At 38.6% G+C, this 23477-nt stretch overlaps 1 protein-coding gene across 9 annotated transcripts in view; it reads right to left on the minus strand.

Moving 5' to 3' along the window:
- Window positions 1-23477, minus strand: part of LOC129723323 (uncharacterized) — a 243328-nt gene that overhangs the window by 205415 nt on the left and 14436 nt on the right. For all 9 annotated transcript variants that reach the window (XM_055677488.1, XM_055677486.1, XM_055677485.1 and 6 more), the window contains exon 3: window positions 15030-15200. In XM_055677488.1, coding sequence (XP_055533463.1) covers window positions 15030-15200 — 171 coding nt within the window. The remainder of the gene's footprint in view (window positions 1-15029; window positions 15201-23477) is intronic.

A 23477-nucleotide genomic window follows, 5' to 3' on the forward strand; every position in this document is an offset into this window, starting at 1 on the left:
GTTTTTCATGAAGGAATTTTTTTTTTGAAAACTTTACTCCAAATTAAATATTTGAAATTGTTGAACGTAGACTTTGCGGCCAGCTGTTAGTGCCTATAGGACAATTGCGCAACGATCCTGTTGACACTAACAACTTCTCCCAAGCCGAGATTCGAACATGCGACGACTGGCTTTTAGACCAGCATCGTATTTTACCTCGAGGCCAGCTGGTAGGTGAAATCATTGTAATGCTCTAAAATATAAAAAAAATTGTAATGCTCTAAAATAGAGAGAGAAAGGAAGGGAATGAGAGAAAATGAAGAGAAGAGAGGAGAGAGACATAGAGAGCGACAGAGACAGATAGAGGAAGGGAGAGGGAGAGAAAGAGACAGAGACAGATAGAGGAAGGGAGAGGGAGAAGGGAAGAGAGAGAGAGAGAGAGAGGGGGGGGGAAGAGATAGAGAGAAAGAGAGAGAGTGAGAGAGAGAGAGGAGAGGAGAGAGAAGAAGAGAGAGAGAGAGAGGAGAGAGAGAGAGAGAAGAGGAGAGAGAGAGGAGAGAGATGAGAGAGAAGAGAGAGAAGAGAGAGAGAGAGAGAGAAAGAGAGAAAGAGGAGAGAGAGAGAGAGAGAGAAAGAGAGAGAGAAAGAGAGAAAAAGAGAGAGAGAAAAAGAGAGAGAGAAAAAGAGAGAGAGAAAAAGAGAGAGAGAAAAAGAGAGAGAAAGAGAGAGAGAAAGAGAGAGAAAAAGAGAGAGAAAAAGAGAGAGAAAAAGAGAGAGAAAAAGAGAGAGAAAAAGAGAGAGAGAGAGAGAGAAACAGAGAGAGAGCATGAGAGAGAGCATGAGAGAGAGAATGAGAGAGAGAAATAGAGAGAAATAGAGAGAAAGAGAGAGAGAAAGAGAGAGAGAAATAGAGAAAAATAGAGAGAGAAATAGAGAGAAAGAGAGAGAAATAGAGAAAAAGAGAGAGAGAGAAAGAGAGAAAAATATAAAAAGAGGGAAGAGAATGACAGAAAGAGAATGTTGAAGAAAGAGAAAGATAAAGATAAAAACAGAGAATATAGAAATAAGGCAAGAACGAAAGAGAGAAAGATAGAGAAAAGGGAAGAGAGGAACAGAAAAAGAGAGGATTGTCTGATTGGTCGTTAATTTTGTTGCTTCCCAAGCACGGGCGACAGAATCATAGACCTTGCAATTTGAAATGTGTTATTTGGCCTATATAAGACGCCGCTTATGATAGTTCAAGACAGCGACAACAGCAGTCCTCCCTTGGCAGCAGCAGCAGTGCAGCGGATACCAAAAGCAGCGGGTAGCGGCCACAACTGTGGAATGATAACGGATAGCGCAGCAGTTATAGCTGATATAAGCATCGATAGTAGCAGTATGACAAGCAACTATATTATTGAAAATGGTCAATTTCGATTGATCTGATTGGTCATTATATAATTGCTTTCCCAAGCACGGTCGACAGAACTATAGACCTAGTAATTCGGAATTTACTGTTTGGCCTATATAAGAGCCTGGTTCAGCCGAAACTGGTCATATTAGTTCTAAACAGCGACTACAACAATTCTCACTAAACAGCAACAGCTGTGACAGCGAATAGCATCAGCTGCAGCAATGGTGTCAGCAGCGATATTGGGGCCAGCTGGTGCAGCGGCACTTCCGCTAGTAAAAGCTGCCTTTGTGCAGTAACGAGCAGCATAAGTAGTAGATAAGACAACATTTCCTGAATGAAAAGTATTTTGACAACACACAAACGTTCTGGAATGCTGGCTTTCAAAGTATATGGGCCGTCAAATTCTCAGTGTGAAAACAGTTTTCAACTGTGTTATCAGAAAAATATCTAATTTCCTCCGGCGGGGTAGCACACAGATGCGATCAACATTATATCCGATATGAAATTGAACAACAACAGTCCTTATAAGGACAACAAACAAATTATCGAAGATTTTCTATTTTCTCGTTTTGCGTTGGAATCAAAAGTAAAATGTTATTTTATTCTGCACGCACTTTAACTGTTAAAACTTGTTTGCGTTGCATAGTGTTTGTGTCATTCCTGTTCAGTGATGTATGTGCAAACTAAAATTCGGTAGCACTTCAACTCCTCTTTTGCACAAAATTTTAAACATGTTCAATACAAGTAATGCAACAAACAACCTTATGTAGTTCTACGTCAACCTTGCGGTCGTGGCTTTGCATACAACCCTTGTGATTTTTATTGCTTGAAGTAGTTTAAATTGGGATTTGAAGTAGTACCAACCACACATTTTCACATTTTCCTGCCGCACCGGTACCAACGGTACCTGTTATAGCGCTACTTGATTTTAACTCCATAGGCCATAACTGGTTCATGTCATTACTGGTAGTTTTTTTAGATATTGCCATAACAAATACACCTCCGCTATTTATAATCATTTAGTGGTAAAATATTCTGATAGATTCTTTTATTGTAATCGACAAATGCTCGACTCGACTAGTGAAGGAGGCCCAAAACTTAGCGGGGGCCTAGTGTGGTTGGTAACGTCTCCTTCAACCACGCTCGACGCCTGGGTTCGAATCCCACCGCCGACATAGGTGTCGATGGTTGTGAGGTGGCGTGATCCACTCACAACCAACCCAACTGGTCTAGATTCAATCCTAGCCGACACCGGGAGATTTTCTGAGGCGAAAAATCTCTGGGATCACGCCTTCCATCGCATGAGGAAGTAAAGCCGTTGGCGCCGGTCCGTTAATAAACGGGTCGTGAGTTAGGGTCCTGGGTGTGGAGTCGCCTCCCTGGGCGTCGGTGATTGGCCACAACAGTGGCGGAACTAGACCGACGGAAAATAAACGAGAATAAAAAAAAAAAAAAAGGAGGCCCAAAACTCAGCATGGGAGGAGCTGGAAAGAACGGTAGTCTGGATGAACGGGTAGTGAGAGGTTGCGCAGTGGGATTCAGCGAATTACATTGAAAATTGGATAATAAAAAAAAGAATTCTATGGGAGATCTCATCTGACCTGTCTATAAAAAGAACCATGGAACTGATTGCAATTATTTTGCATATGAAGGCCCTTGTTTTATCCAGATCGAGCAGAATCCTTTATTTGCAAATACCAAGTTTATTTTCACGAGTAAATGTTTACTTGGATGCAGATCCAGATGAATTACAATCTTGGCAAATTTTGCTTGAATGACACCGGGACGAGCAAAATCATGCATACGTCTAGCGATACCATTAAGTAACAACGTTGGACTAATTCACTCTTAAATCAATTATTTATTATTTAATACAAAACGCAATCGTGTGGAGAACAGACATCTATACCACGATTATTAATATGTTAATTAAATTTATATTTTATTATTAGGTCGCTCAAGCGAGAAGTGACAAGGTTGAGACTCAATCAACGATACCAATACATGGCAAAGAACCTAAATGGAAGGACTTTTAATAGTCAAAAATATCATTTGCGAAGAATAGACGAAGTCGCGAAAAATGTATCCAACAAAAAAGAAGCTGCATGATAATTATCTTGGGTATTTTATTTATATATTTATTTTTATTTTTAATCCCTTCCATTATCTAATCACAAAGAGTAAAGCAAATTAATTTTTCTTGAAGAATTACACATTCCGAATTGCACTCACAAACGGCTGTGCGTAAACAACTGTTTAGGTCTATTCTGTCATTATCATACTAAAGCTTTTATGAATATAAATGTTACAGAGTTATGAGAACGAACGAAAAACCATCGTTACATTCGAAGATAGAAGAGAAGCTTACCATTCCTTTGACCGTGTCGACGATTTCAGAGTCGATCGAGCGTGTATTCGACTTTGCCAAGATAGTAAATTTAACAAGTTTAAATTTATCCCTCCGAAAAAACATTCTGTTGTTACATAACCAGCAATCTTTCGCTTTAGGCTCCATTCTAGTTACGAATGCGGGACCCAACCAGAACCATACATTCGAATATACATATATTTTTGGCTCGTGCCTCGAAGCCGTGCCAGGTCAGTTTGCCATCTCTTTTACCAGTGAGAATATAGACGTCGTTTCGATTTTAATTTTGTAACATAAACCTGCCGATTGTGAAATACTTATTTGTTCATCCGTCCGAAAAGAGAAAAGAATCGAACAGAGTAAGCAGTTTAGCTGCCCATAAACCTAGTTAAATTATAAGTACAAACCAATGTCATGAAATGCGGTATCACAGGCACAATCTTGCAAAAATTGTCGTTGACTATTCGTTGGCTATTCAAACTGATAGTAATTCTCTAATCGTAATATTTGATTTGGCGGAGCGGGCGCTTATAGGTAGTCAGAATCTACAAAATTATAATGAATTAAAAGTTTATCCGAGCGCTCATAATCAGAATGGCTTACAACCCCACATACCACCCCGCTCAAATGAAATATGGACGCATGGCTATGCAGCAAAATGTACTCTCTACACAATTCCACAAACAAACTTTTGTCATTGATTTTTTGTGGAATTATGTACAAAATTAGTTGTGAACGAATTTTATTGAAGATGTGTCTTTATAAATTGGTCTCACAAAACATCAATAATCTGTTTGGTGCGTAATTAATTTGCTACCAATTAGTAGCATCCTATTATTTTACCAATTGAACATGAAACCTTTCGTTCCCCAAAGTTAGTAATCAGATTTGGTGGATTACTGGGCTCTATCGATTCTAATTGGATAAATATAAGGTGCACAACAGTTCGTCACGCCCGGCGGCTTTCATGTTGACCTGTGCGGTACGGTTTAGCTGCGATTCTTTATAGTATGATGAAACCTTGTGCACTGACTGGATGGCTTCATAAACCTCACGAAGAGTATTCGTAGAAACGACTTTCCTAGTTCACTGTGATGAATGAATCCGATGGTTCTAACAGATAAGAATTTATTGCTGGAATGGCTACATATTCGATTCTCGTTACAAACCAGTCGGAACAGTTATATAGGTACCTCTACAATCGAAGAAGCGGTTTCGGAAGCCCAAACTGTCTGAACGGTGTCTGGTCTGGATCGCTTCTTCAATCGTCAGACCGTGTGCACTGGAGAACGCGGAGAGAATAGAAACATGCAATGAATTTATAATCAACTGCGCATTGCAGACGTCGCTTCGGACAACCGGAGGTCGAAAGGCACAACTACTTGCCATAAAATTTTTGTGGAATTATGTCGGTAATTATTACTGCCGCAATCAGAACCCTTGCTCTTGGCATTAGAAATTTATGTTGTTCTCCAACACAGCTGTAGCACTCGAAATTTATTCATCGTTTATTTTATTAAATTGTTTCCAAATAACTGACACGTTGAATGCTTCCCGATTTTGTCAGCTTGATTTTTACAGCAAACGATACCCTCTACATTCCTGATTCAAACTACACTGATTTTCGTTCAGTCTGTGCCACCAAAACACAAGTGAAAGAAAAAACCATCCGACATCGCTAGAAATGATTTCAGCAATCGCTAGAAGTTAACTTTCGACACCAAAGATAAACTCTGACGGCAACACACTGAAAGCAGGAAATGAATGAATGAAAGTGCCAGCTTTTATGTTTATTTTGTCCACAGTACGAAGGATGAAGGTCATTAATGAACCCATACAAGTAAACTATCCGTTTCCGTTGGTCTTTCTCTTTCACGACCATCGCCGATTGTGCTCCACGGAGACAGGACATTCATTGTATCGAAAACAAACGTGCTCATCTTTTTTTACTGTGCTATTGAAGAAAACTTTCTTGCTGGTGCCTTTCCCAGCTTCACCTCTCCGGTAGCCTGTCTACTAGCGGGTACATGGAAAACTTCGTTCGCCTGCAAAGGACGAATGCAAGGAAGATTCGCTCTTGCGTATGTTTCACCATCGCATTGGGGGGGTAAACTGGGCAAAAAGTGATCTTTTTATCGCCTTTAAAATAAAATATTTTTGTAAGTATCCCGATTATCTAGAAAGTCGTTTCATAAATTTTACCAATTATTTTTTCCTGATCCTAACCCGGTTACTCTATACATAGAAGCACCCGCGATTTCACTCACAGGAAAATGTAACAAACAAGTGGCCATTCGGTTTGATAGAACTATGCATGTGATGAGTATGATAGTTTGTGAAAATGTTTTCCGCCTGTCTGCGGAAGTGTGTGTATGCATGGTTCGCAGAGCAAGTAGAACGCTTATTGCCGGGCACCACCAAAGGATGGAACGTGAATTATGTGAAAACTGTCGGGTGGATTTTTCCCATTGCTGTTTTTGGTCTCATCGCTGAGCAAGCGAAAACTGGAAATATCCAGATTATAGCCGGAAAATTATGTTTATATACTGATTATAATCGCGTTTTGGTTGGTTCGCTTGAAAATATACTTTTAATGATGCTGATAACTAGAATAAAATTAGTGTACATGCTCTAGTGAACAAACGGTGTATAGAGCTTTCGATTATTCAAATATGCACGCCATGATGAATTTTTTATCGTTATTTCAAGAAATAAAATTTTGGATCAACAACTTAATGAGTGATTATAAAATTTCTCAATGCAGAGCCTTGCCCAGCTAGGCTCGAGATACAATGCCGGCGTCAAAGTACGATGCAGGTCTAACAATCCAGTCGTCGTATGTTCGAACTTGTTTGGGAGAGATTGTTAGGATTCAAGGATTTAACACATATTTCTAGCCTTTTCGAGAAAAAAATTATGAAAAGCAAGAATACAATAGCACGAGGCAAATCTGACCGATTATATTAGGTAATCAGTTGTTCCACAGAAAATATCATGATTTTTTCAACCTAAAATTATCAATGACTGACAAAAGTGAACCTCGTGAGAGCATGGTGGCTAATGTCCACAGTTCATACAATTTTTTCAAAATTTATATGGGCAGTTGTCTACGGAGGGGGTGGGGAGGGGTGGTTAAAATCGTTAAAAATCTGTCCACGTGGTATGTGGATGGCCCCTAAGCACTTTAATAGCGGAGCAAGGGAGGGAGGAGGCGAAAGAGAAAATAACCTTGGAGTGCCTACAAACAGTCTTGGCATACTTATCGTGTGTAACAAAGAGGCTCATATAATTTGCACAGAACACTAAAGCATGTTGAAAAAAACGGGTGAATTGATTATTTTTTTCACACTGCACACTGTGTGAAGAAAGCAAAATACGCAACATCAGAAAGCTTGTTTTGTAAAGAGGAAACGCATAAAGCTCCCGCAGAGAGACTTTCCCGATTGCAACTGATAAAATGTAGATAGCGCACATGTATTGCTCATTGATAAGTGCATTATGATGAAAATTCTAGCTGGGGAAACGTTTCTGACTGTTTTCTTAATTACCTGTTCTGTAGCGTTTACGTAGGGCTCTGCGCTATACTCACTGTGCTATGCTCACTGAGTTTTTTTATTATCACGGTGCAGGTCTATGATAAATTTAGCCCAGACACAGTGAATTTACTCAACAGCACGCAGCTTTGGCTCGCCTACTCATGTGTGTAGTTATATTCCACACTCCCTACGCGCAAAGGCATCGCTCAATAAGGTTGTGCTTTTTTTCTTGCTCATCACAATGCCTACTAAAAAATTGATGTGATGCAATTTATGTGTTGATAAATGCACAAAGATGAGTAAGTGGACAAGACTACCTACAAACGATAATGTCCCAGTTTCCGATATCTTGGAGGTGGAACAGGAAGTTGGGTCACGAAAAAACAATCGATCCGCAGGTAAGGACAGACTACCGGAAGAGCTCTATAAACACGGCAAGGAGGCACTAGCAACGACAGAAATGGATGGAAGGAGCAGTAGGCCCAATCTGTTAAAAGGGCGATCGGCTACATTGCAACTACTGTAGCATAACGTTGATCAACACCGCCTACAAAGTCCTCTCCCAAATTTCACATGATACAGTCGATCGAGACCAGGTATGGCGAATAAGTGTAATCCGGTGAGCAGACATCTAAGCGGAGGGACGATTTTCAGCAATGGTAGTCAACTCATAGGCTTCGCAAACGACCTCGACGTTGTTACAAGAAACTTCGGGACGGCGGAGGCAATCTAGACCACACTTAAAGTGGAGTCTAGGAGAGTTGGACTAGAATTTGAAGCGTCGAAAACCAGGTATATGAAAGGGGAGAGGCTCGTGAGAAACTAACATTCGCCACCCACGAACGGTGATCATAGACGGCGATGAACTCGAAGTGGTAGATGAGTTCGCATGCTTGGGAGCATACGGCGCCGCACGAAACTGATAATGTACAAAACCCTAATTTCACCGGTAGTTCTCTATGGACTTGGAACCGTGACGCTGCTCACGGTGAACATAATCGCACGAGCCGTATTTTAATGAAAAGTGTTGCGAACAATATTTGGTGGAGTACAAACCGAAAGCGGAGAATGACGCAGGCGTATGAACCACGAGCTGCAGGAGAGATTCCCCTTGTACACTTGACGAAGGTCGGGAGATGGGTCGGATATGTCGCGAGGATGCCGGACGACAGTGCGGTGAAATCGGTTCTTTTTAAGGACCCCACCGGCACCAGAAACAGAAGGGCCTAGCATGCTAGATGGCTTGACCAGGTTGAAGCGGATCTACGAGTACCGAGATGCCTAGGAAATTGACGACGAGGAAATTCTTGATAGGACACGAGCCAACACGGCTCTAGTTTGCTGAATCATTCAGGAAAATACATATTCAATTATGACTTTGGTGAGAGTAGAGGATAAATGTAGAAGGAGAGGGGCTCTGGCAGCACGACTATCGTTGGCACGTCTCAGCAATTGTCTGCTTAGTAAAAGTCCACATTTCAATTGTTTTTTTGTCAGGTTTTTTGCTGAAACTAGTGTGTTTGTTGTGAGTGATTGCTACAGACTGTAGAGGCGTTTGAATATGCAATAATTTCAACGAACTCAGTGAGACAAGTATAAATTATTGTTTGTTTTTTTTTTATGTGTTGATATTCAAGTTCATACCCAGTAAAAAACGCCGCACTGAAAATGTCGCGTTTGTGGGTTACAATATCGAGTTTTTTCCCTGATGTTTTTTTTATCTTTGGCAAACGTGTAAAGACCATTTTACGAACTATCTTACACTGTATTTGCTAATATTGATGTTACTTTTACGTGTGCGTTATGCCAGCAGTTCCATGTTTTCTGTTGAAATTTTATTCGAAAATTGAGTTCTGGAACGTCTCGGAAAAAGATCCCGTTTCTGTTTCGTTCGACTTGTGAATCGTCGCTCCGATTTTTACACTTTTTGTCAATAACGTTCGGGGTTGTGGTAGATGCGTAAACATGTGAATGATCTGTTTGGATGACTTAATGCGGTGAATGGTTGTAGAAAGGAGCGACACGTCTGTGCAAGCGCTGCAATGTTGTTGTAATAACTTATTTCAATTCATGCCGCACTATTGATATGTCATGAATTAGTCTTATAAAAGTTCTTTTTTTTTTGGGAACGGAATATAACAGACAGTTTCAATGAATCTATTTTTATTTTATTTTTTTTTTTCGTTTTCTACGTTAAAAATTTGAAAATTTCAGCTATATCTATATTCTTACATTAGTCCAAATAAATCATGGTCATTTCACTTATCAAAGTGATCCCTGATCAAAAGCACACCACACTAACAAAAACTTTCTTCCGTGGTCTTTGCAGGGATGCAGAGGTACTCGGTCTCTAACAAAGCAAAGACTACATTCTAACATTCCTTTCTTATTGTAGGCTTCATGTGGCACTAGCACAACTTAAAATTCATAGTTCCAAGAGAAACGTGATTTAAAAATTAGCGTTAAAAATTACCTTTGTTACATCCACGAAAACAATGATCAAGTTAAAATCTTTTTTACCCTCTTTGGAGCATGTTTTTGATTTGAATTTCAAAGACACATCAACTCATAACTCAGTTTTTTTTGTAAATTTTAAAACAAGTGTTTGTGAAATAAAACTTAACCGTATTTGGCATCGTTTGCCACAAAAATTCAATTTTTTGAGTTGTTCCGGTGTTGCACGAAACCGACGATATCCCCACCAATAAGGACGTGGCCGGCGCCGTTATTGGTCTATAAACAATCGGGTCATTGGATGATGTACAGTAGAGTGGCAATGCGATGCTTGGAAAAATCGAATTTAACGAACCGACATGGTACAAAAATTTTGCCTAAAATAATAACCAGTGCAAAATTTCAGCTTAATCAGACACGATTTAGGGGTGCTTAAAAACGCTTAAAATTTCAGTGTTTTGACCCTCGAAAGTTAACATTCCCAATAGAAAATTGTATTTAAGATTTCTAATACAAATTAAAATGATTTACATGTGGTTTGGTGAATCATTCTTGCATTTTAAAGGCATTTTGAACTAGACTTTTTATTAGAGATGTCCATTTTCGAGGGTAAAAATATCAAAACTTGGAACACTTTAAGGCACCCCTAAATCATCTGCGTTTTTTTTTTATTACATTTGAATAATTGTTTTTTTTTCTCTGTGTGGTCTCATCACTACGACCAGAGACATTTTGATCTATTGTGATATTGCCCAGGTGTTTTCTGTACTCCGCACTTCATATTATTGGCAGTATCACTGTTAAAGTGAATGATATGCTTTTTTTTTATTTATATCCGTGCTTGTGTGTGAGAGTTTACCCTTACATTTCAAGCTTACTGCTCTACTATACCGAGCCTCTTTTCTATCCTACCAAGCCAAATTACAATTGCCTGAACTGAGGCTACACCTAACGTTCCTCTCTAGCCAGGTTTATTCTAAGAGGGACTTATTATGTCAAGAGGAAGGAGTCTTATCGAAACCTCGTTCCTCGTGCCAATATCGCCAATTACAATTCCCTGAGAGGGTAAATATGAAATCAGTTTTATTATAAGAAGGACTTATTTTGTCAAGAGGAAGGAGTCTTATCGAACCTCGTTCCTCCTACCAACACCGCGTCACAATCACAATTCCCTGAAGAGGCACTCAATGCTTCACCTCTGGTCAGGTTTATTATAAGTAGGACTTATATTTTTGTCAAGAGGAAGGAGTCGTATCGAAACCTCGTTCCTCCAGCCAAGACCGCGTCATAATTACAATTCCCTGAAGAGAACTATCATACGTTACTTAGAACAGTTTTATTATAACAGGGACTTTTTTGTTAGGATGAAAGTCAGCAAGGGTACTAAAGAATTCAACTTGAAGGAAGGGTATGTAGTAGAGAGCCTGAGAATGAACCCATGTTAAAGTCCTTTGACAACCAAATGGCCTGATTCTACTAAGATTCGAACCCACGACCACTCGCTTATCAAAGCGGACTCTGTAACCTTGCGGCTACGAAGCTGAAAAATTGTTAGAAAGTCTAATTTGGATAAGTCGTTTGCTACCATTCTCGTTCGAATAAATTTAGATGGAATAATTTTCAACAAAATATTTCTTTGGACTTATTTGTTTTTAATAAATATGCAATTAACTTAATTATTATCTCTGGTGTCGTTTTGAAATACATACAATTAATGCCGTTCCAATTGGTCGTAAAAAATATCAGGTGATATTCACAAAGCTTCAAACGTAGGTTTTCAGTGCTTTTACTGCAGCCGTAATTTTAATAGATACACTATGAATAAAATAGAAGCGATTTTAAGCTGCACTAATTTTGTAACATCCAAGATCTAAGAGGAGAAAAGTAATAGCATGATTTATCAAGACATGCTTTGGCAATAATAATTCAAGCGATAAAAAACTATATGGATTAATTTTTTTTCTGCGTATTGAGCTGAAAAGCTTTCCTGTGTTATTTTTATTATTGAGTTCATAGATTCATTCAAAACATTGTTAACCGCCATATGGTAAAGTAAGTGAGTAAATAACTAACAAAACCTGGACGAAAATCGCACTATTTCCTCCATCGATCTTCTTCATTATTTAGCAGAATAAACCAACCAGCTTCAACACAACAAAGTATAAGCAACAGTGGGTCACCGTCAAGGCCAAATAGAAAATTAGTTTATTATTATTTTCATTTTTTTTTTGTTACTTCCATCCTGCACATATGAACACACGAATCGTGGTCTACCATTTGCAAAGGTTTTCAAGTCACGATTTCTCCGCGATTTGATGTTGCTCTATACACCTCGTTTTGATCAATAGCCCCAAGTCGCCGTTCATTTCCCAGGAATCTGTTCGTAATGGCTAAATTTTGCACCGGCAGTTTAGTTTGGTTCTCATGGGCGCTAGGCCATTCATGGATGCTAAAAGTAATTTTATTCTTTCCCCTTCTCAACCGCCACCGTCGCTACTGCTGTAGTAGAACACTATCCGCAAGTGCTTCGGTAGCGAAAAAATTCTGAGGTATTTCCAGCAGAAACGCTTTCACGCTATACCGCTAGATAAGTTTTCCATAGTCGACTTCCCGTTGAAAAACAGTCGAAGTTACGAACCAGTATCTATCTGTTGTTCGCACATTCGCAACCTTCACTTGTGCATAGCCACCATATTAACCATATAACTACACTCATATTGCAAGATTGAACCCCTTTTGCAGCAGTTAAATGGTCTGGGCACCAGAGAGCGACTCTCTCAATCCATTTTCGCTTTGTTATGGTAAACGATAGAAATAATTTATTCCACATGAATACGAAGGGTTACTGAGAAACTATCACAATTAACAAGTCCCCTAGACAGGACGTTTGATTAAAACGATCCATGTCGTGATGAAGAATCTGCACCAGCAAAAGCATCAACGTCGTAAAAAGGAAATTAAATCTAAGCTCGAATAAAAAATTTCGAACTTAGATAAAGCACCTGTTCAGTAACATATGTACAACATTCTACTGAAAGGCGAAAAGCACTACTCTACGTATCTATGCTCATGACTTAGAACAAAATAGCACTACAGCGACCACTTGGGAACAATAAAAAATAGAGGAAAAGAGAATACTTGCTGAAGTGCATCAATCCATGACGAATTTCAGCGAGGTATAACAACAATAAAAAAAAGAAGGGGCCCCGTGAAACTACACAGTTCTGAGGTACCAAGTAATAATTTTCAGAGACCACCACTATAGCCTAGGCTGACTTTTGGCTAGCTTATTAACGATCGCTATTTTAGTTCACCTCTACAAAGAGCGTTCCCCTCGCACGAGCGCTGAATTCCATGAGCTGAGTCGGTTGCATTCGTTAAAAGCGCGAGTGTAGTGGAATTTCCGAAAAGTTGACTTTCAATTCTTGGTCGTGCACAATTGTTTTGATTCTATGAATTAAACCCGAGCCGGCTTCGGCCAGTGAAAGCCGATACACCTTTTTGAGCACGATGGTAATGAATTAGACTTCAACTTCCTGAGCCGCACAAGAACCACCGTGATGAGTGCCGGATGATCGAGCTACGAATCGGTCGGCCGGAAAAGGTTTGCTACTATACGGTTGCATTGCAAGAACCTTGGCGGCACTCAATTGCCGAATCACTGTTGTGTAGTACGGGTTGGTGGATGTTTACAATTATCAACCTATTGACTAATCGTCTGCAGAGGGTTGATAAATACAACATTTGCTATAGACAACTAGTACCAAAACCAAAAAAGATTTATTGAGTATCAATACTATCACTTTGACGAATCATACCAAGAAACAAAACTTCTGCTCTAGTATATCCCGTTAGGTAATATTTAGTAAACCGCTATTTTACTTAGGCAGACTTTCTCACCGAAAGCTGCTAGGTATCTGGGCAAATTTTCAACGAACGTGACTAACAAAATAGATTAATTCACCTAGAAGTGTTATTTGAAAACATTTAGTTCCGAATTCCGAATATGATAATAAAAACAATCAAGTAATACTGTTTTTCTGCTCATGATTTGAACAAAATGAACATATTTTGTCTTCCTGATGATAATTTTCACCTGTCTGTTTAGATACAGTTGCTTTTACAGTGCGGTGACCAGTTGAATAAAAATAAGTATCATCTGGTAAATATTTATTGATAAATAGAGGAGATAAAGGGCAAGTCAATATGGCGCGATGGTTCAATATGGTTGAGTTGCTTTTTTAATAAATGGGTGCCAAGGACCTGTCCATAAATGCCCAACGTTTTTAAAATTGAAAATTATTAATTGTTTAAAGATACTTTGCAGGCTGTACTGGGTGATTGGCTGGGAGTATTTCAAGAGCTGATATAGGGTCACATATGAAGAAAAAAAATTCTTCTACGCATATACCCTAAAGTTCTACTCTGCTTTATTAAACTTTTGAGTTTCTTGGATACTTTTCCAATAACTGGTTCTAACTTAAGGTGTTTAAAACTTAGAGCAATTCTATTGGTTTCATTTGCAAGCTCAAAAAATGTTCTATCAGATACTCTACCACTCCAAGCATAGTTATTCTACAGATCGATACGTTGGGCCTCTTTTGGAACTGCGGTGATTGCTAGACCTTTCTATAAGAAAGGCAAAAATCCAATTCCGAAATACGCTATCCCCAACCGATAACAAATAGGCGCAGCACAGGAAGCTTCGTTACAGCACACGCAGCTTGCAATTATTTTCGTTTCAGTGATCCCATTTTTTCAGCGCTCTTGGCTCTCTCGCGCAAAAGTGAGACCAACAGGGGCCCCGCGGGCTTTGAATGAAAAGAGGAAACGCCTTAATTTCCAATCTTTATCGCATTTCTGACGAAGTGTTGCTGCTGCCGCTGATGGTACTGCGGACGGAATCCCAAAATGAGCAGCAATTATTCGTTCACCTCGTTTTCGGGCTACCAAAACTGCGTACCTACACCGACTGATGTGAACCAAATGATCTGCACAACAATCGGAGTTGCATTCACTTTTTCCGCAACATTCGCTAGCTCTGTGGTGGTTCACTTTGCTTGTTCCTCTCATACTCTCTCACTCTCGCACGCACACTCGGGCTATTTCCGAGCAGCACGGAAGATGCCATTCTATTCATGGTGAATGTAAATTCAAACATCAATGAGGTTGATCGAGCTTTCATCAGCAAATGAACAGGCAGTAAAATGCCAAGGCTGGGGAAGGCTAACACAATTGCAACCTGAACCCGCCAGCTGATCACGACGAAAAAAACAGTGAATAGAGTATAACCTACCTTTCGTAGTCGCAAAACTTCGATTTCGTTGGCCTCAACGCTCTTTCGCTTGGACAAAGATGAGCCGGAGCCGGACGGCGTTCCGGTTGGTGACGGAGACATGATAGTCGGGGTAACACCATTCAGTCCCGACTTGGACGGAGTTCCACCGGTGGAGTTCGGTTTTGTGTCCTGCAACGGGAGGGAAAGTTATAAGATATTAAAAAAATATTAAAAATTATTGGAAATGACTCGCTTTTGCCAAGCCGGCTCTGAATGGCAAAACTATTTAGTAGAACCAGAGGATGATAACACCCATTGTTGAGACCCTTCTAGCATATGTCCATTAACCCTTGCTTCCACTGGGGGTAAACCGATACACTAGCAACCGAGTTCGCACATCAAGACCTGGTTCAACTCACCACAATCAGACCCCATTCCGCACACCTTTTAAAAATAGAAAATATGCAATTTTCTTACGACCGAACCAAGCGAGGTGTTTCGCTGAGGTATGAATCCGTCGGTACGGTTACGGCCGGTATGGCATACTACGAATACCGCACCGATAGCGCAATTGAATGGCCTGCTTCAGTTATTCGAACGCATCAGACATGCTTTTCGAGAACGGCGAAAGGGCCTAAAAATAAACTCCGGTCAGAAATCGACGTTGCATCGGTGGCGAATGAACGGTCACAGCACGTTAGCCGGAAAGCGCACCCGCTTGGAGAAACCGTCTGTGGAATCTGGCCGCACGGGAACGTGTCATCGCACGCGCGCCGACGCACATTTCAGGCCAACGAGCGGAGCAGCATCGAGGCAATTCTTTTTGCTCCCGGCATCGTGTCAAGTGGTGACCGTGTCAAAGTTTGTTTTTAAAGGTACAAATTGATTTTTTTATTTTTTAATCGCACCATTTTTCGATTAGAAAACGAAACTAAACGAAAATAAAAATAAGTATACTACTATAACAGGGTGTCTTGAAAAAAATTCCTGTTTTTAAAGCCAAAGTTAAAAGTACATGTGATATATTTTTTTATAGATCTAAAAATGATTGTCACAAAAAAATTAAGTTGTATCGATGTTACTTTTCAAATTTAAGATATAACTGGAGAAACACAAATGACAAACTCAGACACTTGGCCTACTCGGAATTTCAAAATGCTAATCGCAAAATAAATTACTAAAATACCTATCATAAATTGTAATCGATTTCTAATACCAAAGGCTTCGAATGCATGAAACGTAAAAAATAATTCACGAGAAAACCTGCAGTTAGTGTATAGGCTCTATTTTCGTCAGGTTTTACCTATTATCGACCCGGGGGTTAAATGATGTCCTAGAGCGTTAGTTTCTTGCATGATGGTTCTTCATAATGCAGATCATCTTCCTGCAAAAGATTAGTTCTCTATGACTTCATTAACCCCCCGGACGATAATTGGACAAACGTGCCGATAATACAGCCGATACCCTATCTAAATTATTCATGTATTATTTTTACTGTCAAAAATGGTGGCTTATTTCATGCCATTTCAGTTGGCCTTAATGTACGAAATTGGTCCATAGAGCAAGTCATGGTATAATCGCATCTCGACTGAACGAGCAATTGAGATCCGAACCTCAGTATTGCCTTTTTCGCGTCAAAAACTATGGGGTGACGTGGGTTCGAATCTTAGTAGAATCTGGCAATTTCGTTGTCAAAGGACTTTAACATGGGTTTGTTCTCAGGCTTAAAGCTAAATTCTAAAGTACCCTGTTGACTTTCATCCTAACAAAAATAAGTCCCTCTTATAATAAAACTGGTTTGAGTAACGTATAATAGTTCAGGGGATTGTAATTATGGCGCGTTCTTGGCTGGTTGAACAAGGTTCAACAAGGCAATGCCGGAAACGATTTCCCGGGAATTACCATTTCCATAGATTCCCGGATCCCGGGAATAGGAATCTTGATTCCCGGGATCCCGGGATTCCCGAGCTCCTCGAAAAATTCCCCATAAAATATTGCAATAAAACTAAATATCGTATCAAAACGCAAAACTTACGTTTTAAAAGTTTAAAGCAGCTTCAAGGTGTGCATTATATAAGTAAATATTTGCTTGAAATGACGATCAACATTTGCTTGCCATGTAATCTCAAATTATTTGCTTAAATTATTTGTCATGAATATATACTGCCTTATTCAGTAAACGAAAAATTAAGCAAATATTTGCTAGTTAGTTCACTACTAAGATAGTTGCTTTATTTTTTCTTGGTTTATCGACAACAATTTTTGAAACCTGTAAACTGATAAAAAATTGAAACCCGTAAATCAATGCGACCAGAAATAAACAAATCAATAAAACTTAGTCAGTGCAACTTGGGTCGTGGCCGCGATAACACATTAATTACGTAGGCATTCAAAAGCACTTAAACCTGCCTACCTAACATCAGCTTTATCTTCAACAAACTAAAAGTATTGGACATTTCAGTTTCTAATGAAATGTAGCAAGAGCTGAAATCGGTGATTCAGAAGTATTTTAGAAATCAGACACCAGCGGTTATTCAGCGATCTTAAGCAAAGTTTCACAGAAGGAAATTACATTATTTGGGCTTGACGAAAAATTGTCAGCGGATCTGAAGCGATTGTTCGACGGCATAAAAACCCTGCAACCTACTCTTCTAACATTTGCGACAAAAATCGATCATGAATTTCTGAACTTGAACTTGAATAAGTTTTGTTTTTTGATTCGTAAACGATTGTTTGATACCTTTTATAAATAAACTTTATTTGATATCTCATTTTTGCTAAGAATTTTTTCCCTTCCCGGTTCCCGGGAATTCCCGGGAAATTCGATTTTTCCGATTAGTTCCGATAAGACTCCTTTCTCTTGACAAAATAAATCCTTCTAATAATAAAACTGATCATAGGAATACATATCTTATCCTAACGTTAGATGAGGTCTCGTTCCAGGGAATTGTAATTTGGTAAAGTTGGTAGGATTGAAGAGGTTCAGTATAGTAGAGCAATAAGCTTGAAACGGATAGGTAAAAATCTCTCACACACAAGCCTGGGGCAATATCACAATAGATCAAATGTCTTTGGTCGCACGCACGGTGCAAGTATCGACCTTATTTGAATCACGTTTTCCGAGTTAGGCCAAAAGTACATCAGTTTTCAAAAAAAAAAACACAATTTTTGGTGTGAATACTGAAAATAAAAATATACTATTTTGGCCGCTAGATTTACCACTATCAAATTCAAACGAGGTTCAATAGATATTTGCAGCGCGATACAGATGGTCAAATTTTTCAATATCAGACGAGCGGACCTTCTCAGTGACAGGTGCTACGCTGGATTCGAGAAACCACATATCACAATCAGTGCATAAAATGTGCGAGATGGGTACGGGTATTTTGAAAAAAATAAATAAATAAAAAAAATAAAAAACAAAATCTAGAACGGGTCGGGTACCGGCAATTGCGGCGTTTTTTGTTTCGGGTTCGGGACGAGTTTGGGTAGTTGGAACAAATATTTTTTCGGGTTCGGGTCGGGTACGGGTTTGAAAATTCTCGATGGATCGGGTACGAGTTGGGTACGGGGAACAAATTACTTAACTCATTCAATGGTACATTTTCTCTTAGCATTTGCGTCTCTTGCTTCGATTACTGCAAGTAGCAAATCCTTAACTTGGACGACCTGGATGCGAAGCTTCCGACCAAATTTCAAATTTTATGGTTAAGCTCAACTAATTTTGTCGTTTTTCGAAGCTGTCCATTTTTGTTTGAACTGACTTTTGAAGCTACTCAGTTGACATCATCGAGTGTTTCTTAGAGGACATTTGAGGGTTTTTTTTCAAGTTTTTTCTCCAAAAACAGAAACTTTTTATCAATCGAATGTTCAGAGCATTGCTCAATCAACTCGAATATGGTATTTCTGGGGAAAAGTTGGCAAGTTATCCCACAAACTAGAAAACCCAATCAAATTTTCACAATTGATGTTGTCATTCAATGAAAAAAAAAATCGGCAAATCTAAATCTCCCAACTTCACAATGATCGCAATGACGAATGCATGAGGATGGAGCAGATTTTGCGCCTGGACTTATTCAGGAACACACAGGTCCGGATTTTAGGGAGGGAAAATGCCCGGGCCCCCCTAGACCTAGGCTAGACACCACTCGACAGCGTAACAGACGTGAAGACAAAGTGATCTTACCTCTAAATGTTTTAAGTAAAAGGGGCCCCACGCTCGAATCTGGCTGGCACATTATCGGCGCAAATTCAACACGAGGTACACTGATTTTTTTTTCGTATTTTGGCCAGGTTTTTAACTGGAATGGTCCCATGTGCGTCGGTGATTGGCACAGTGGCGACAAAAGACCGACGGAAAATAAGCAAAAATTTTAAAAAATAATCATGCGAACAAAAATTCGAAAAAATCAATAATCATGCCGACCAGGTTTTCTCAAAAGCATTTAATGAGCATTTTTCTCAAAACATTTTTTTTTTTCGAAAAACTTCAACATTTTGGGCCTAAGAAAATGTTCGGGTTGGGGGCAATGGAATGCAGATGACCCTATTCGATTTTGGTAGGTTTCGCTAAAAACGCACGGGTTCTTTTAATCTTTTTTTCTAGTTTTCTCGTCTTTCTTTCAACCAATTCAAACTTAACAACCTCGGCCATAAATACTGTTTAGATCATCATCAACATTCCCTCCTTAATAAGTTAAAAAAAAAGTCATGAAAAAAATGTTTATGCTCCGATTTCGGCAACAACAAAATTCGGGCGTTTTGCCAAAATCGAACAGGGTCTGTGAATGAGAAATTTACTCAAGGTCTGTGAAAAAATTAAAATCGAAAAATAAATTATTCAAAATAATCACAGTTAAGTTATGTGAAGAAAAAAAAATAATCAGAGTAAAATGCAACTTTTCCTGGAAATCCATATGATAAATCACCAAAATTCTGAAATCCGAATTAAAAGGGTACGGGTTTGAAAATTCTCGATGGATCGGGTACCAGTTGGGTACGGGGAACAAATTACTTAACTCATTCAATGGTACATTTTCTCTTAGCATTTGCGTCTCTTGCTTCGATTACTGCAAGTAGCAAATCCTTAACTTGGACGACCTGGATGCGAAGCTTCCGACCAAATTTCAAATTTTATGGTTAAGCTCAACTAATTTTGTCGTTTTTCGAAGCTGTCCATTTTTGTTTGAACTGACTTTTGAAGCTACTCAGTTGACATCATCGAGTGTTTCTTAGAGGACATTTGAGGGTTTTTTTTTTCAAGTTTTTTCTCCAAAAACAGAAACTTTTTATCAATCGAATGTTCAGAGCATTGCTCAATCAACTCGAATATGGTATTTCTGGGGAAAAGTTGGCAAGTTATCCCACAAACTAGAAAACCCAATCAAATTTTTACAATTGATGTTGTCATTCAATGAAAAAAAAATCGGCAAATCTAAATCTCCCAACTTCACAATGATCGCAATGACGAATGCATGAGGATGGAGCAGATTTTGCGCCTGGACTTATTCAGGAACACACAGGTCCGGATTTTAGGGAGGGAAAATGCCCCGGCCCCACTAGACCTAGGCTAGACACCACTCGACAGCGTAACAGACGTGAAGACAAAGTGATCTTACCTCTAAATGTTTTAAGTAAAAGGGGCCCCACGTCCGAATCTGGCTGGCACATTATCGGCGCAAATTCAACACGAGGTACACTGATTTTTTTTTCGTATTTTGGCCAGGTTTTTAACTGGAATGGTCCCATGTGCGTCGGTGATTGGCACAGTGGCGACAAAAGACCGACGGAAAATAAGCAAAAATTTTAAAAAATAATCATGCGAACAAAAATTCGAAAAAATCAATAATCATGCCGACCAGGTTTTCTCAAAAGCATTTAATGAGCATTTTTCTCAAAACATTTTTTTTTTCGAAAAACTTCAACATTTTGGGCCTAAGAAAATGTTCGGGTTGGGGGCAATGGAATGCAGATGACCCTATTCGATTTTGGTAGGTTTCGCTAAAAACGCACGGGTTCTTTTAATTTTTTTTTCTAGTTTTCTCGTCTTTCTTTCAACCAATTCAAACTTAACAACCTCGGCCATAAATACTGTTTAGATCATCATCAACATTCCCTCCTTAATAAGTTAAAAAAAAAGTCATGAAAAAAATGTTTATGCTCCGATTTCGGCAACAACAAAATTCGGGCGTTTTGCCAAAATCGAACAGGGTCTGTGAATGAGAAATTTACTCAAGGTCTGTGATAAAATTAAAATCGAAAAAAAAAATTATTCAAAATAATCACAGTTAAGTTATGTGAAGAAAAAATAATAATCAGAGTATAATGCAACTTTTCCTGGAAATCCATATGATAAATCACCAAAATTCTGAAATCCGAATTAAAAAAGACGCGTATATTCCTAAACGAAATCATGATAGTTTTAAAAGAATTCGACAAATAGGGTAGATGAGCCAGTAATGGTGGGTGTACCTATATGGTGGTATACCAGCATTTAGCGTTATTAAGGCATTTTCCGGGATAATAATATATTATCAGATAATTTTTAGTGATTCTGTGGAAATATGTCTACGATTTGGTAAACTATATTGGTTTGAAATCTTATTTAAACACTTTGTATTTATTAATTCATTCAAGAGTGAAAAAGCAGCAAGTTTCTTACGAAATTTGTAACGCAACAGTGAAATTTCGTAGCTTGAAATATCAATGTAAACACGATTTCTGTGGCAACAGTCTTCACAGAACTGTTTTTAACTATTTTTCTTACCATAATCAATCGAAAAAATCTCAAATAATGATCAAAATGCTGAATAAATTGAAACTCCACTATAGGAACATTCACACAATACAGTCCAGTTACCGTTATTCTTACATTTTGATATTATAGGTAAGTTTTTATTTCACCTTACACCAGTGGTAGGTACCGCCGAAACGCAAGGATATATAACAGAGAAAAGAGATGAGAGAACAGCTGAAAGTTGATGAGATGTAGAAGAACAAACTTCAAAGCTTTCCAAGCGCTAATGTGATACAGTACAATGATTATTTACTGCTGATTTACTTCGATTTGGATTATTTAAACAATTGTTACATGACCTGTTTGTTTTTCTTTTATATTTTTATTATAACATTCGAATTTTTTGATTCATACAAGTGCTCGTAAAGTGTCCCTTGATTTGAAGAACAAAATTGAGCAGACACAAAGATCAAAAGTAGAGTGGGGTAAAACGATAGGATAAAATCCTTCTAGCTTTGCGAAGCATCATCTGGAGCAAAAGAAGTAGTTTGTTTTTTATCTCACAACTTTTTCACCATTAAATTCAAAACGAATAATTATCACAGCTCATGCTAGACGATTGCCCACGGTGGAAGAAGAGGTTTGGAATGCTACCTTAGAGCATAAAAACAACTAAATCGTAATTCATTTGCTGCAGCCTATGAAAAAATCAACTACCACCATTACTGGCACAGTTTCCACCATTATAGGAACATTGCCTCTATAACTGGAACATAAGATTGGTGTACAATTATTCATTTTTCATACTTAATTTGTTAAAAACATATACAAACTGTAATTGTACATGACAGTTTATGATATTTTCTATAACACCAAAGAAAAATGGGTTTGATATATGCGATTTGAATATTGATATTCTCGTTTTTAAAAAAACACTGGTGCTTAGTCCCTCCATTACTGGATCATCTACCCTACGAGTCCTTTTTAAAACAGTATGCAGCACATCTTCACCAGATCATCTTAAAATATCTGAAATATGTATAAAAAATATTCTGCCAAAAAATTTCAAGATAATTTTTGCTACATCTTATAAGTTTTCAAACACATCATCGTTATAATTTGAAAGAAATACTTCAAGACATACAGCCCTAGGGGTTGTATGAAATGGACCGTTGACGTTGGACAAATATATATTGTTATTAACTCTTGTTTAACATATTTCACCATATCCTCGAGGGCCCAAGGAATACAACCCTATGTGCCAGTGGTGATATCCTCGCTCAGCGGAACTTGCTATACATGCTACATGTTTATAGCTATTTGAAGAGCATCAAGGTGCCCATTTAACAGCGAAACGAATCTCTGATTAAAAAAACCATGTTAGTTTTAGTATTAGTTTTAATTTCAGCTCATATTCGGCAGCGAGGATAAAAAATTTGCCTTTAGCTTATAAGATATTTTAGACCATAAGGCATTAGATATATTTGGCTCCGTAAAACATTGATTTATAAATGTTGTGTGAACAAAAAAACATATTTCACTACGCCTGTTATACACCGTGTATCTCCAACAGTTTTAAAAGCTCCACTTGCTATCGTGAAGAACAAGAATGAAGATATATTTTCTACACGCAGACTTTTGTATCGAGTTGAGCATAGATTTTTGCAATGTAGGCGGGGCGACGCAGACTCGAGAATGAGAAACGAAATAAAACACCTTCAATACTACTG

Source organism: Wyeomyia smithii, chromosome 2 (genome assembly GCF_029784165.1).
Source record: "Wyeomyia smithii strain HCP4-BCI-WySm-NY-G18 chromosome 2, ASM2978416v1, whole genome shotgun sequence".
Taxonomy (NCBI): Eukaryota; Metazoa; Arthropoda; class Insecta; order Diptera; family Culicidae; genus Wyeomyia; species Wyeomyia smithii.